The 15,703-nt window shown below is 43.5% G+C and overlaps 1 protein-coding gene across 7 annotated transcripts in view; it reads right to left on the reverse strand.

Annotated features, from left to right (window-relative positions):
* The window catches only part of EDARADD (EDAR associated via death domain), a 61,441-nt gene that overhangs the window by 7,721 nt on the left and 38,017 nt on the right, over window positions 1–15,703 (reverse strand). For 6 of the 7 annotated variants that reach the window (XM_067711018.1, XM_067711015.1, XM_067711016.1 and 3 more), the window contains one exon: window positions 11,945–11,990. In XM_067711018.1, coding sequence (XP_067567119.1) covers window positions 11,945–11,990 — 46 coding nt within the window. Of the gene's footprint in view, window positions 1–56; window positions 3,507–11,944; window positions 11,991–15,703 lie in introns of those variants that run through there. The other variant, XM_067711019.1, reaches the window with a different exon arrangement.

Here is a 15,703-nt window from a genome sequence, read left to right on the forward strand (position 1 = left end):
AGTATAACAGCGCATCTTACAGAGATATTTCAGGACACTCATTTCTACATACTCACCAATAACGTGTTCTTCTTTATGGCCAAGGATGGCTGCTTTGCGGAAGCGGTGGCAAGATTTTATAAAGCCAGTTTTCCTTTCTTTCTGAGACTCTCTGTCGCCCAGGCTGTGCATCTGTGAGACTGCTGGCCAGACGAGGGCCCCGAGGAGCAGGGCTTTCTCCGTGGGCAAACTGCCAGTCCAGGGCTGTCGGACTCTCCACCCTCCCCCCTTCCAAGTTACAAGTCAGCCCCGACAGCTTCTTAATGCCAAGCACAGCATGTGAGGGTGTAAAGGATTGCACAATTCTTTAAAAGGTCTTTTTTTAAAGAAAAAAAAAATACACACACACCCCAAACTGGAATATCCACTCCATATGCGTATTTGAAAATTGAGTGATAATTGATAATGCCAGAAAACGTACTTTTTAGATTTATGGCCACCTTATCATGTCTTTGCCTTTATCTCTGGTTTTCTTCACCCATGGGGCTGCCTTTAAAGTGGAGCCAACACCCTGAGGTGCGCAGCAGGTGGGACGAGTGGGTGGCTTTGAGCTCAGCCTCAGCAAGAGCAGCCCCAGCACGGAGGAAGGACAACCTTCCCCATCGGTCATCTTTGGCCTCATGCAGTACCCGGCAGCGTGTTAGCAGGAGGGTGAAGTTAGTAGGTAAGTCGTGAGTAGGTCAGAGGTCAGAGGTTAGTAGGTAAGAGGCAAACTAGTTATAGTAAAATTGTAAGCAGGGTCTGTACAGCATGGCAACCCAAGCGACTTAAGACATGCAACAGCACTGGGTCTCCTGACCCCTCTGACCGGGGACATGAACAGCCAAAGGTGACACTAGAGATCACTGGCTTGGAAAATTCTGGGAGGTTATGATGACCTTTTCTACACTGAGCCGTGTGGACTTCCCAATTTAGGAAAGTAAAGAATTCAGAAAAAGGGCTCACTTTGGTGACTGTAAAATTGAGAACCAGCCATTCTGAGGCAAGCACACAGTAAAAGATGACAAGGGCCGTGAAAATTATGTTCGTTCTCTTTGGCCTACGAATGTAACTGCTGAGAATCCAGCCTAGGAGATCATCTAGAATGTGTATATACACGAACATTTTAATTAGTTTATTCATATTATCCACTTTTTTCAAAAACAGTTTAAAAAGTTAGGGGACTAGTGGAATAAATTATTGTGCTACTTGATGGGATATTATTTAAGTAATTATGAAGACTACGTAGCAACCTAGAAAATGTCTGTGCTCTCACGTTAAGTGGAAAACGCAAGATGTGAGGAATTTATGTACTCATTACAACTATGGAAAAAGTCTCTGTTAATATTACTATGGAAGGAAATGTACAAAAATAATAATAGCTGTTGTGGTTAATGTGGTAGGATTCTGTTTCTATTTTCCAAACTTTCTCTAGTGGTGGTGTTATTTCTATGATAACTAAAACAATGTATTACATTAATAAATATATTGTTTAGCACAGAGAAGGCTTAGCAGTGGAGTGACCCTCCTCTTCGCCAAGCTTCACTTACGCCTTTGAGCCCACCCTTACTTTCCCCATGATTTGTTTCATCAAACATCTCCTTTCCTTCCCGTCATCTCCAGCCACCCAACTCTACTGATTCTCTTTCCTTCATCTACAAATATGCACAGGGCTCCTCTATCATAAAAAATAAGAACCTCAAACTGCCCTCCTCTGGCTTCATAACTCACTGAAGTGACTTTCTCTTAACTCTAATTTACTGTTTTTATAAAATGTATCTATTTATTATTATTCTTTTGGCCACACCACCAGGGCACGTGGGATCTTAGTTCCCTGAGCAGGGATCGAACCCGTGACCCCTGCAGTGGAAGCATGGAGTCTTAACCACCCGCCAGGGAAGCCCCAATTTACTATTAAACTTCTAGAAGGAGAATTCAAAACCTGTTGCTTCCAATGCCTCATCATGTTCTTAATCTTCACCTTCTTTGGCTTTGAGCAGCATCTGACCCAGCCTAGTTCTTGCCAAACCCTGTAGAGACCGGACCCAGTTCCCTACACCGCAACCGTGGGCCAGAATCCAGCTCTGATGGGGTAGAAAAGTCCAGAGAAGCAGATCCCCACCTGCCTTTGAGGATCACCCAGACCTCCTGCTGCTGCTGACGCCCCCATCATACCAGCTCCCCTTGGATTTGGCTGCCTCTGGAACTGGACCCAAGACTCTTTTGCCCCTTTGGACACTGTCTATTGCCCTGCAGGCTGTGTTTGCCCTGAAGGTTCCTTCTGAAAGCCAAGCCCCACATCCCCAGGCATATACCCTACCATGTCCTGGACACATCCCTTCTCTTGTCAGCCTGATATGCTAAGATCCCGGCCTGTCTCATTGCTGAGTCCTTGGGAGTTCCAAAGAAGCGCTCTAGCCCTGTTCTCAGCCCGAAGTTTTCCCCTTCCACATTCTCTCCCTTTGGTCACCTTCTCCACTCCCAACAACCTCTACAAAACTCTCCCACTAGAATAGAAGACCCTTTCTTTTTGCATCTGCAGGACCCAGGATAGCCCTCGGCATATAGTAAATGCTTAACCAACGTGGACTGAATGAGTGAATGAATAAATGAATGGTCAGCCCTGCCCACTCACTTGGGCTCCAGAACTGACTACTGGAAAGCTCCTCTTGATGTTCAGAAGACATCTCCAACTCAAAGGACCCGAACCAGTACTTAGATTTTTCCCGCTATGCACCCAAAGCACCTCAAGTCCCCTATTTACACTCGCAGTTCCCCAGCATCCTTACAGACTTCTTCTCTCTATCCAACCAGTTACCAGGGTCCCAGCCTTTCCTGGAAGCTCTCCACACCTCTCTTACTATTCCCCGTGAATTCCTTGAATATACAATCTGGGCTCCAGAGAAGGGGGACTACTCAGTTCCCTGAACAGACAACCTGTATTCTTCTTTTTTTCAAAGTTTAATTAAATGAAAAGAAAACAACTCATATAAGCTCAAAGTAGAACATTTAAAAATTATATACAATTGTGAATTTTGTATACACTTAAACATTTAGGGTTTTCCCATATTTTCATGACTATGAGGAACAATTTGATGCAGATCCTTCCATATAAAAATTTGGGGGCACATCTTTAACCATCTCACCAGTAATGGGATTATTGGGCCAAAAGTTACGAGCATTTTTAGGCTATCAATGCATATACGCTAAATTGCTTTCCAGAAATAAATGCTGCACCAATTTATACTCCAAACAGAGTATAGTGATGGTGCTTATCTCACTTCACTTTTATCAGCACCAAATATTACTTTAAAAAATCTTTGTCAGTTGCATAGGTGGAAATTAACAAAGATTTCCTCCATGCCTTTTCTGGTATTTTCTCTCTGATCAGTTATCGATCTCTCTTCTTTCTCTCTCCCTTTCACTGGACTTCCTCTAACTGGACTTCCCTTCAGCTACTGAACGTCATCCATTCTATAAAACCCACCTCAGGGCTTCCCTGGTGGCGCAGTTGTTAAAAATCCGCCTGCCAATGCAGGGGACACGGGTTTGAGCCCTGGTCCTGGAAAATCCCACATGCCGCGGAGCAACTAAGCCTGTGAGCCACAACTACTGAGCCTGCTGTCTAGAGTCCACAAGCCACAACTACTGAGCCCGCGAGCCACAACTACTGAAGCCCACGCACCTAGAGCCTGTGCTCTGCAACAAGAGAAGCCACTGTGATGAGAAGCCCGCGTTCCACAACAAAGAGTAGCCCCCGCTCACCGCAACTAGAGAAAGCCCACACGCAGCAACGAAGACCCAATGCAGCCAAAAATAAATAAATAAAACAAATTTATATATATTAAAAAAAACCCACCTCAGATACACCCTTCATGAAATCCCCAGCTCCTGCCTAGAATGCTGTCTCACCCAGAATCCCATCATTTTGTTTGCCTCTCCTGACTCTGCCTTGCAGTGAGATATTCTGTATGGTTTTTGTTGTTGTTTTTATTCCTCATTTACCTTAAATGCCCTGAGAACAGATCCATATCCTTCTGCAGTATGTCCCACATCTTACAGTTCTAAAATGTTGAATTACATTTACATGTAATATAGTGAGAGTAATTCTTCAGCTTCATTAATAACGGTATACAAAGAAATAAGACTTTAGCTGCATGGTGGGACAGAAGTTTACTTATTTTAAAAAAAAAGAACTATCTAATGGTGAAGGTGGTTTTGCAGTAAAAGGGGGAAACTGTGCAATTTTCTTTGCCCTTATTTAAAGGTAGGGTCAAAATAATATTCTGTCAAGTGGAAAAGAAAGCAGCTTACCAAAAGGTATGCATAATTCAGTTTTTGTAAAAATAAAATAATACAGTCATTTATATCCACATAAAGTATATGTTATGCACACATTCACGGGCATAGAAAAAATCTGGAAGTACATATAACAACAATGTTAACAATGGATATTTCCTAATTTTCTATAGTTACTATGTTTATTTGGCTACTTAAAAATATTTTTTAAATGTCACAGAAAAATAAAGTAGGATTTACACCTCTAAGTCCAGAATTAAATGTATTAGTGTCTGAAAGTCTGCTCTGTATTACCTCCATAAGACTCAGGGTTGGCAATGTTTTCTCCTTTAGTGTCAAGAAGAAGAATGAAAACACCATTAAGGGTTCTGTGAAGCTCCTCTAAGCCTTCTAGTGCGTAAGAAGCTTCCATTTCTTTGAACAACTACACAGACTACAAAATCATCAGTTTGTTTTAAAATACATGATGTGTCAAAAAGTCTATTGATGTTTTCCTTTTGTATTTTCAATGACACAAACGCTAAGCCATTTAGTGAACTGGAATCTACCGAAACTGCCAACAGTTGTGAATTTCAAGTTGCCTTTTAGAATCATAAACTATAATTAGCTCTCTGAGGACTTCAACAGAGAAACGTGTTTCTTTTCCCATGAAATACATTTTGTCCTGCCCTGCTATAAACACCTATCACGTAACAGTGCACATGAAAGGAAAGATTGGGTAATGCCTTGGGGAAGAAACAACTGTGGAGAGAGACAGACTCAGGACCAACGAAGCTTTCATCAGAAATGCGGAAAAATGGGATTATTATTTGATGCTTCTCAATAGCAAGCACAGGGTGGTTGTATGGCAGAAACTCAAAAACTGTTTAGTAAACGAATGAATGAGAACTGTGCTTTCTCCTCAGGAGACAAGGTAGGTTTCTTACGACTGTCTGATGAATTTTAGGACCTGAAAAGAGACTTACTAGTAAAGGGAACAGAACGTTGCTGATGTCGGCCGGCAGTTAACAGATATGGTGGAAAACAGAACAGAATTGGTCTTCAAATACAAAAAGACGGATTGATTCTAGATTTGGGGGAAGGAAAGGAGAGTGTTACTGAGAAAAGAGAAGTTAATTATGTATAAAAATTCACTTAGATTCTCTAACAAGTAGAGTCCTCACTTGTCATATTTTGACACGGGTATTTTCCACCGATGCAAAACAAGAATGTATTACACCATTAATTTATGATGACTTCTTATTGTAGCGGCCAAAACCCTGGAAGGACTTGCCCTCTGTAAGTTCAGTTTGAGTACTGGCTTAAACTAAGGAAGAATTTATCAGCGGAGAAAGGGCCAAATTTCTCAGCGATTTTCATCACCACAGTAACTGTCATTTATCAAATGCCTAACTAGCCCTGCACCGAGTCCTTTACACACATAATCCTGAAGCATCCGATTCTGCATGTGTATCAGATGGGGCCCATCAAACGCCGGTGCTCCAGCTTCCCAGAGCTTGACTGCTCATGGCACTTAACATCCATGGACTTTAGATTCCTCATCTATCAAATGGAGATGATAATAATCCCTATAGCTCATGAATTAAATGAGATAAACGGGGCTTCCCTGGTGGCGCAGTGGTTGGGAGTCCGCCTGCCGATGCAGGGGACATGGGTTCGTGCCCCGGTCCGGGAAGATCCCACATGCCACGGAGCGGCTGGGCCCGTGAGCCATGGCCGCTGAGCCTGCGCGTCCGGAGCCTGTGCTCCGCAACAGGAGAGGCCACAGCAGTGAGAGGCCCGCGTACCGCAAAAAAATAAATAAATAAAAATAAACAAATAAAATGAGATAAACGATGTGAAAGCATTTTTGTCAAGTCTTATGTAAATGTTATTTAATGATGTTAGGTTTTACATTTATTTTTTTTTAAGTAGACTGGAAAAAAAAGAATCCCCATGTCATCTGGCCTCCGTTGACACCTCCTAGCTCACCACCTTTTCTACTGCTCCTCACTGCCCACGCTTGTCCCTAGAATACTAAGCTCAATGCTGCCTCAGGACCTTTGCACCAGCTAGTTCTGTCCCCGGGAGTCCTCCTTCCTCAGATCTCCACATGGCTAGCTTCTTTGCATTATTTAGACCTTGGTGCACCTTCTTAGCTAAAGCAGTATCCTTTCCCTGCAGGCAAAACCCATTGTATTCATTTATTTTCCTCAAGGCATCTACCACCATATGAAATTACTTATTTGGGTTTATTGTCTGTCACTCCCAACTAGTATATAAGCTCCAAGAGGAAAGGGATGTACATGTCTGATGTCACCACTTCATTACAGGCACAGAGTAGGCACTCAATAATGTCTGCTGAGTAAATCAAATGAATGAAGAATGGGACACAGAGAAGCAGTCAAATTAGAAACCCCTGGGCAGCCTATGAAGAGCTATCTAGAGATTTTCAGAGGAACTGAAAGTTTTTTAGTGCTGAGTATATACAAGGCAGAAGAAAGATGACTGGTTGCTATGGAGACAGAGTACACTGAGTACCACAGAGGTTATCCCCATGAGCTTTAGAGACGTGCCGACCGTCAATACAATCGACACTGTGCAGGTGTGCAGCTTGGACAGGTTACTGAGCTTGCTAACGCCATGGCCTCCCTCTCCGAACAAGGAGAGCGATACCTATTTCATAAGGTTGTTGAGAGGATTAAATGATATCATCCCTTAAAGCCTCATCCTAGTGCGTGATAAGTACACAACAAAGAATTAGTAGCTGCGGGTAAGGAACCATAACCAACAGCCTTTTTTAAAGCAGTGGTTCTCAACCTTGGCCAAAAAATGGAACTCTCTGATCCCCCTTACCCTGCCCCTCCTGCAGAGATTTACAAAATCCTGATGTCTGGTGCCACCCACGAGATCCTTATTTATTTGGTCTAGGGTGCAGGCAGGACATGGGAATTTTTTTTAAGCTCTCCTGACAATTCTGATGTGTAGTCAGGGTTGAAAACCGTTGCCTTAAAGATATCTACAGAGTAAGTTCTTCGTCAGAAGGGCCTGCCAAGAGTAGATTTTGGAATGACAGCTACTTCTCTTTGAAAGATACCGTGTCTGCTTGGTGATTAGGCGTCTGTGGGTAGATAATACTTCCCTACGCTCACAAGCAGAAGAATGGATTTTCCTATGGGGCTTTTTTTGCCCCTCTCCCCTTATTCTTCATCCTCTCTCTCACACACACTTTACATCAAACCTTAAAGAAGAGTTCAGAAATCAAGCATGTTCATCAACAAGGTATGTCTATGTCATTTAAAGCAAAGTAAGAAACAGTTCGTGTCCAATGATGCAGTGTCTAACTCTCAAGTTTGAGGCTGGCAGGTTATAAAATGCTGGTCAATTAACTGTTAATTGGAACAAGATGCAGAATTCACAAGGGTCATGACTGGCTGAACCTAGAAAATGGCTTCAGTCAGGATGTCAGCAGTGGATCACAGATTGACTTAATGTACCTCCCTGCAGGGGAGGTGCCGTTTTATCTTGTATGTCCTGGCTTTTCAAGAGCTATTACCACACGGGTGTTTTCCTCCAAAGCGCTCAGTGCCACTGCTGGCTCTCAGATCGTTTATAATAATGCTCCTCATGATAACTAGGTCTTGAGTTAGCTCAAACAATTAAACAGTAAACATTTTATATTGGCAGCTTTGCAAACAGCAAGACATCGTGGTTCTAAAATAAAATAACTCTCTCTTAGGTGTCTATTAATTATGAGATTTGGAAAATACCAACAAGTGTCAAACTACAGTCAAATAATTCTCCAGTTATGTTTGTTAAGGGTGTCAAGGGTGTTAAGGGTGTCATGCTTTTTTCTGTGTGTGGTGTCCGATGTGGTTGGAAAGAAATATATTTAAAATGCCAGTTTACGGCTTTGAGAAATCACGGGGGTGCCCACATACCACACGACTCATCAGAGGTAGTTATTTGATATGAGCTGGAAAATGATGGAGAATTATTTTTATCTACTAAGAAACTGACCCAAGGGCTTTTGGTGGGTGTTTGATCTCTTAACCAAAGGGAAAACCAATATGGTTTCATTCTCCCTCTCTGAAATACCATTTTAAGAAGACATCAAGTTGCTAACATCCCTGGGGAGGCTAACTGACAAACTGGATGGAGCCCGGCTAGTAAACCACGCAGGACATTCTGTCATCAAACAAAACTGGAGTGTAGAAGGCACGTTTCAAAAAAAAGAAACACACATAAGAAAGGACCCAGGTTAAAATTCAACATAGAATTTTACATAAATTCCGAAATTATGTGACACAAGCATATTTACTAAGTGTCACTTTATGGACCTAATTTGAAAAAAATGAAAATCCTATTGTACATTCACTTCTATGGGGAAATTAGGTTTAGATTAGGCAAGTGCTGAATTATACAAGGGCGTCAGAAAAGTCAGTCTTGAAAAACAGGTAACTGTGGAGAATAGATGGGGAGGCGGGTCATGGTCCGGGTGATAAATACCGCCACCAAAAGGGAGAACAAGAAGAGGTTTTTAACTTTACTATTTGGGAGTTTTGTGGGGGTTTTTTGTTTGTTTTTATAACTGAGGCTTATTCCTTTCATGCCCAAATGTTTTCATTTTGAAAAATTGCCTGAAAACATTGTAAAACTTTAATGTCTCCTGGGGGCTTGCTTCTGTATTCAACGGTTCCACCCAGGGGGCTTTGCTTTTCTAGTAGTAGCTGATTCTGAATTGTACTCTTATTCTTTCCTTGATTACAAACTGTCATTTCTCACTCTGGTCAATTCCCTCCTTCTATCCTAGAGCCCTCCGTTCTGCCCATATTCCTTATTTTAACCAGATATAAACTGGATTGCAGGTAACTAAGGTTTTCAAATTGCAAGCATTAAATAAAAGCCAGGCTCTGAGTTAAGGCTTGACCAAGGGCCTGATGCAGCAGCAAGCTTCTGGGAAAGGTGTTTCAGCGGCTCAGAGGCTGACTCTGTGGGAGCTGGGGTGGACCTTTGTTCCAGATGGAGACTCTGAGCTGGAAGCCTGACCTTCACCCCCATGTGTGACACTCAGGTATTCAACACGTGTGCTACACAGGCGATGCGTCTGACCAATAGAGAGGCAGCCTGGTCTGGTGGGGACGCGAGTGTTGGGTCTGGCCTGGGGCTTGACTCCCACTTAGGACCTATGTGATGGGCACCAGCCACGGAACCCAGGGCTACTTCTGTTGCATCCACCTGGTGAAGAAAATAACTGGACCCACAGAGTTGTCATGAACGCTTTTTTTTCTGAGTATATCTCTAAAAGTGCTTGAAGGGGGCCTGGTACATGGCAAATGCTATATTAGTGTAAGTAAAACAATAAGATAAATCTTACTTAGGTGGCTACTCTCATTCAAAGAGGAAATATAGGGATCTGCTTTTGCCCTTTCTTCCAAGAGCAAAGCCAGTAAGTCAATGTCTCTCATTTGCTTGTTTATGGGAAAAAAACCCCAAACCCAACCAAACACCTGTACACTCCTCTGGGCAAAGCACCGTGCTGGGTGGTACAGCTGTTGATTTCAGCAGTACAATTTCTGCTCTCAGTAATACTTGCTATCACTGTGAAAAGTTTATTCTCTTTGAAAATCTTCCATGTCATTTTTTTTTTTTTTGCAGGCCTCTCGCTGCTGTGGCCTCTCCCACCGCGGATCACAGGCCCTGGACACGCAGGCCCAGCGGCCATGGCCCACGGGCCCAGCTGCTCCGCGGCACGTGGGATCCTCCTGGACCAGGGCACGAACCCGTGTTCCCTGCATCGGCAGGCGGACTCCCAACCACTGCGCCACCAGGGAAGCCCCTTCCATGTCATTTTGACACAGGTAAAAACTTTTAGAGACAACCCGAAATTTGAGTACTCTATCAATGACCTTAACACATAAGAGTCTTTGAACGGTTTATAGATATTCCTAAGCAACTTACTTGATTCATTCTCATTTTAGCTGACGTTTCACATTAGAGTGCAGGGTGTTAGTCTTTAAAAAGTTTAAATGTAGATTTTTTTTAATTAGAAAAGAAATATGTGCTTGTCACGGAAAATCTAAACACTCAGGTGAACATATGGAAAAAAAATTTCATGTTCTCATCACCCAGGCCCATCACAGTTAGGCTTTTAGAGATTTCCTTGGTTATTTTACCACGTACTGTACGTATCTGCCTACACTGGATCATTTGTTGTATATACATTTGTATATACAGATTAAAGTTCTGGGGGTAGATTTTTCTGACACCCACTCATGTTAGAAATTTTTAAAATATAGGATAGTGAAAAGATTATTAAAATTGCCTCTGCCTGGATGCAAAGATGCTTTCCCCTCCTCTACCTCACTCAGCTAGGTGCTTCTAATTTGAGCCTGTGTCTGCTGCAGTATTTGTGAAAGAGGGAAAATTAGCCCGTGGCCTTAGCCTCTAGTAGGGGCGGATTCTGGTCCAAAGAAGGTGAGTTCCACTGGGTGCCTGGATGGGACCCCCGACACTGGGCCTGTCCCATGAAACCTGGTGGGTAAGCGCCACCGGAAGTTCTCCTGGCCCAATTTCTCCTGGATTTCTCTAATCACAGAAGGACAGTAGCTGAACTGGAACCAGAATCCCAAATACTGTCTTCCAGAACTATACCTTTGTCATTTGGCCTCCTTAGAGAGCCTGGCACACAGGGGGTTCTTTAAGAAATAAAAATCTGTTGCATGACAAAAAACCACCTGGAATCTCACCAACCAGAGATAAAACTGCTGCTAACATCATGTTTCTAAGGAAAAGAAATTGATTATGCACCACAAGTTCTGATTTTCAGCATTGTTACCTGGGCACAGCCTGGGATTGATGACAGATTATCCTAAGGCTTTTATGAGCCACCAACCTTTCCATAAAAAAGAAACAAACCAACCCCTGATGAATCAGGCCGTTCAATATGTGTTTTGAAAGATATTTTAAAATGTTGGTGAGGGTTTTTTTTTCCTAATTATTATTTTGGTAGCTTATTTTAATACTCACTCCATATTTTCCCCATGATTAATTAATGAGGAATCTAAACATTGCCAAAGTTTCTGTCTTACACTAAAGAATAAAAAAGGCAGCGGGGGATGAGGCAGGGAAGACGAACTTTAAATGTTTCTTGGTTAAACACACTAGAAGCAGAAAACGGTGGGCACCAGCACATGGTCTAACGTCAGGAGGGGTCCCTTTGGCTCCCTAAGTGCCAGAGGAGGGAAGCGGGCAGCAGGCGGCTGAGCAGCCCTTACCACGCTGACTCGGTGTGCCTACATCCCATTGTTCGCTTCCACCTGGCAAAGTTCTCCGCCAACACTGTGGCTCCCAGAACTCAGAGGGAGGGAGGGTCAGTTCGACCCTCACCTGATCCTAAACCCGTCCACTTGAGAAGCCTGCTGTACCCCACCCAAGCAAAGAAGGGTTAACACTGAGAAAATACTCTCTGAAGGCTTTTGTGAAATTCTGTAAGATTTCTTTGCACTTCACTGCGGTGTGTGGTTGGAAAGTTTCTCTAGTGTGTAATACAGATTTTGAAAGTTAATGATAAACATCTCAAATGATCTTGAATTTAGCCACACTAGCTATCACTGAAGCCCAGATACCTTTAGAGTCAATCATTTACCTGAAAGGGGATCTCCAGTACTGTCTGGAAAGCCATTTTCTTCTCCCTTAAAAAACAAAAAGCAATCTTCGTTAAAACCATACCCATACATGATTGGAGATGCTATCAATTTTCCAATTTAGTTAAATTTCCACCAAAAACTGTGGGTGGGGGAAGGAGAATGGATCTTAAAAATGGTATTTTAATGGGTAGTAAGGCAGACAGAGAAAGACAAATATCATATGGTATCACTTATACGTGGAATCTAAAAAAATGGTACAAATGAAGTTATTTACAAAACAGAAATAGAGTCACAGATGTAGAAAACAAACTTATGTTTACTGGGGGGAAAGCAGTGGGAGGGATAAATTAGGAGATTAGGATTGACATATACACACTACTATATGTAAAATAGATAACTAATAAGTACCTACTGTATAGCACAGGGAACTCTACTCAATACTCTGTAATTACCTGTATGGGAAAAGAATCTTAAAAAGAGTGGATATATGTATAACAGATTCACTTTGCTGTACACTTGAAACTAATACAACATTGTAAATCAACCATACTCCAATAAAAACATTTTTAAAATGAGTAGTGAACGATGTGTCTCTCCCTAGAATATAAGCTCCTGGAGGGCAGGGGCCCTTGCCTATTTGCTCTCCATGCTGGATCCTCAGTGGCCAGAACAATGCCCGGCACACAGGAGACACTCAACACATTTGTTAAATGAATGACTGTCCTTATTTTAAAAAAAAGTATAAGTGCACGTAACAACATGCTACTGTTTTGTTTCTTTTTTAAATTTCACATTATGGACTATTCCCCTTATTTTATTTCCTATTTACTTTTTGTTGGGCTTGTTGTTTGTCAGTCCAGGTTATAATTCTTTCCTGTACCTATTACACTTTTTAAGTACATATTACAAAGCAGCAAAGAGAAACTGTTAAAAAGCAGCGACAATTCCCTTGAGAGGTAATTGCGTTTCTGCCTGCCTGAGGTTCCATGTTTACAACCAAGGCCATGTTACAGGATATACTACCTGGAGGGACTTACCTGATCTTCTTGGAGAGAGAGAGAGAGAGAGAGAGAGAGAGAGAGAGAGAGAGAGAGAGAGAGAGAGAGAGAGAGTGTGTGTGTGTGTGTGTGTGTGTGTGTGTGTGTAAGGGTTTTCAATGAAGTCAGCAGAGGAGACTGACCCTAGTATATGTCTATGTTAACTCCATCTTTATAAAACTAAAATCTCTCAGCAGCTAACAGTACCCCCTCCATCCCTAGTATTGCAGAAGTAGCACTAAGAGTTGGGTCAAAGCCCTGGGTGTAAGTCCACCTGCACTCATAACCTCAGGCACATCACTCACCAGCACTGGCTTCTGATCCCCTATTTGTATATTGAGGTGGCTGATGGATTCCCTTATCACTAAGATGCTCCACATTCCCAGGTCTCTGAAAGTTTCACCCTTAATGATGTGTTAACTCCCTGGTGTATCAAACATTTTAAACAGTCTCTTCCTCTTAACCTCCTAAGAAGCCCTTCTCCTTGCTCCGAGCTCATAAATGCCCACGTCTCGGCAGTGCATAGACACTGGTCTAATTACAATCCTATTTTTTTTCACACAAGAAGTATTCCTATGTCTTACCAGCTAGATTTTGTCCCCTAACTCATCTCAATACTGTTTTCGTTTGAGTCCTGTTCCTTCCCACTATCCTCACTAGTACAAAAAGCAAACTGCTCACCATATGTATATACAGTTTGTAAGAGTTTGAGCAGTTTCTAAAAGAACAAAAATTCCTCTCTGCAATTTTTTACTTCTGCAAGGCGAAACCCAGAAGCTCCGAGATGTTAAGGCCACTATTCATTATTCACCCGGTCGTGTGGAGACCTGCCTTTTAGCATCTGTGCAGCTCCAGCAGGACCAGGCAGGCTTGCCCTCCCATCAACACAGTCACGGTTCTGCTCACTGAATTGGAAACTTGCGCGGAAGAAGCAAAAACAGGACCTTCAGTGTCGAGACACACAGTGTTAACACTTGACAGATTTTTGTGGTACTAACGAGGTCCTGCTAAAACATTAACTGTCCTTTAAGTAAAGACCACATTACATGGCATATCTGACTTGATTTCTCATCATCTGGAGAAAATGTTACCAAAATCAGTGTCTGGCCAGACTCATCACCCTGATGTAGACGAGGGACATGACTCAGAATTACTTGTGAAGGTTGATGGGGACAGAATTTAGATCTGTGATCTCTATTCTTGCTCTGATTATTATGTTATGCTACTTTTTAGGTTAGTTTTGTAAGAGTGAAATCAGAAAAGACTGATTTTTGTGTTTTTTAGGGTCCTACTGAAACCTCATTCATCACCTCTTTTCTGAGTAGCTAATAGGTACAAGCTCCTTCGGGGGAATCCACCTACAAAGATAAAAGGACCTGAACCCTTGACCTCAAGGCCTGCCCTCAGATATGCTGGGGAAACAGAGTCACACACGAGTAACTAAAATACAAGGCAAAAGATGGTGCATTTCAATAGGGAGGAATAGATCAAGTCAGAGGGCAGAGGTTGCTTCCAACAAAAACACCCAGAGGAGCTTTCTTCGAATCAGAGGCATCTGAGACGAGCCTTGATGAGGGTCTGGAGAGTGGGGACGGGGAGGAAAGGGCATTTAGCCAGAGGTCCATGTGAGCCCAAAAAGAAATGGAAACAGACGGGGCCCCTGTAGGGTGTTTTGTCTGAAGCAAAGGCAGTGAGGGGGTGACAGAGGGAGATGAGGTGAGAAAAATGGGCTGAGGCCTGAAAGCCAGTCTCAGGCGATGGAAGTCACTGAAGGGCTCTCACCAGAAGCAGGGCATCCTCGCAGCTGTAGAGGATCAGAGCGGGAACACGCGCCCAGGGAGAGTGGGGCGGCCAGGCGATTTGATGGAGGGGGGGAAGCATGACTGACTCAAAGGCAAGAATTATGAGGCCCCCAAACCACTCCTTTGGGAGAGGAAGGGATAAAGCTATAGCCACGGCGGGGATACAGCCAGGACGTGGGCAAGTGAGCGGAGGTGAGACGAAGAGCGAGTTTGGAAGATGAGACGGATGAGACAAGATCACGGCGGGAGCTGAGGATGTCTCTGGTCCTTGGGAGAGGCCAGGGCAGGGGACAGAGACGTGGATGCTGACATGGTCACGGGAGGAGAGAGAGGCCGTGGAGGGCATGCAGTGAGGTCACAACCTCGAGGAGCACCCAACGGCCTACATTCCGGTGGTGAGGGAGGGAATGAGAAAGGAAAGCAGAGGAGGGAGGTCAGAGAGGAGGAGAGAAAAGGTCAGGGCTCCAAGGGCCATGTGAAGATACGGTTTGGTGAGGAGAAGAGTGGTTTGTGAAAGCAGCTCTAGCAGAGTGGTGGAAGCCAATGCACAGCTTCTAGCTGCCTCATTTTCTCCTGTCTTTGAAGCCTCGGCTTAGACATCACCAGCTCTAGGAAGCTTCTCCAAAGTCTCTTGTCTGGGTGACGAGCCCTGGGTGCTCCCACAGCATCCTGGACCTGCCACTCCCCAGGGCGCTCGTTACACTGGGTGGGGAGGTTTGCAGTATCTCTTCTGCACTAGACCCTACATTATGAGGCCAAGGGTCTTGTCCATGCTGTCCCGTAGTGATTAACACGCGTCTGAGACAGATAACACAGAAGATCTGTGGGAAGGGAAGTGAGTGGGAGGGAGGGAGGAAAGAAGGCTTAAATACAGCCCAGGCTCTGAGTTCTCCAGCCCAGAGGATGCTGCTCTTCAAGC

Source organism: Pseudorca crassidens, chromosome 16, assembly GCF_039906515.1.
Source record: "Pseudorca crassidens isolate mPseCra1 chromosome 16, mPseCra1.hap1, whole genome shotgun sequence".
Classification (NCBI taxonomy): domain Eukaryota; kingdom Metazoa; phylum Chordata; class Mammalia; order Artiodactyla; family Delphinidae; genus Pseudorca; species Pseudorca crassidens.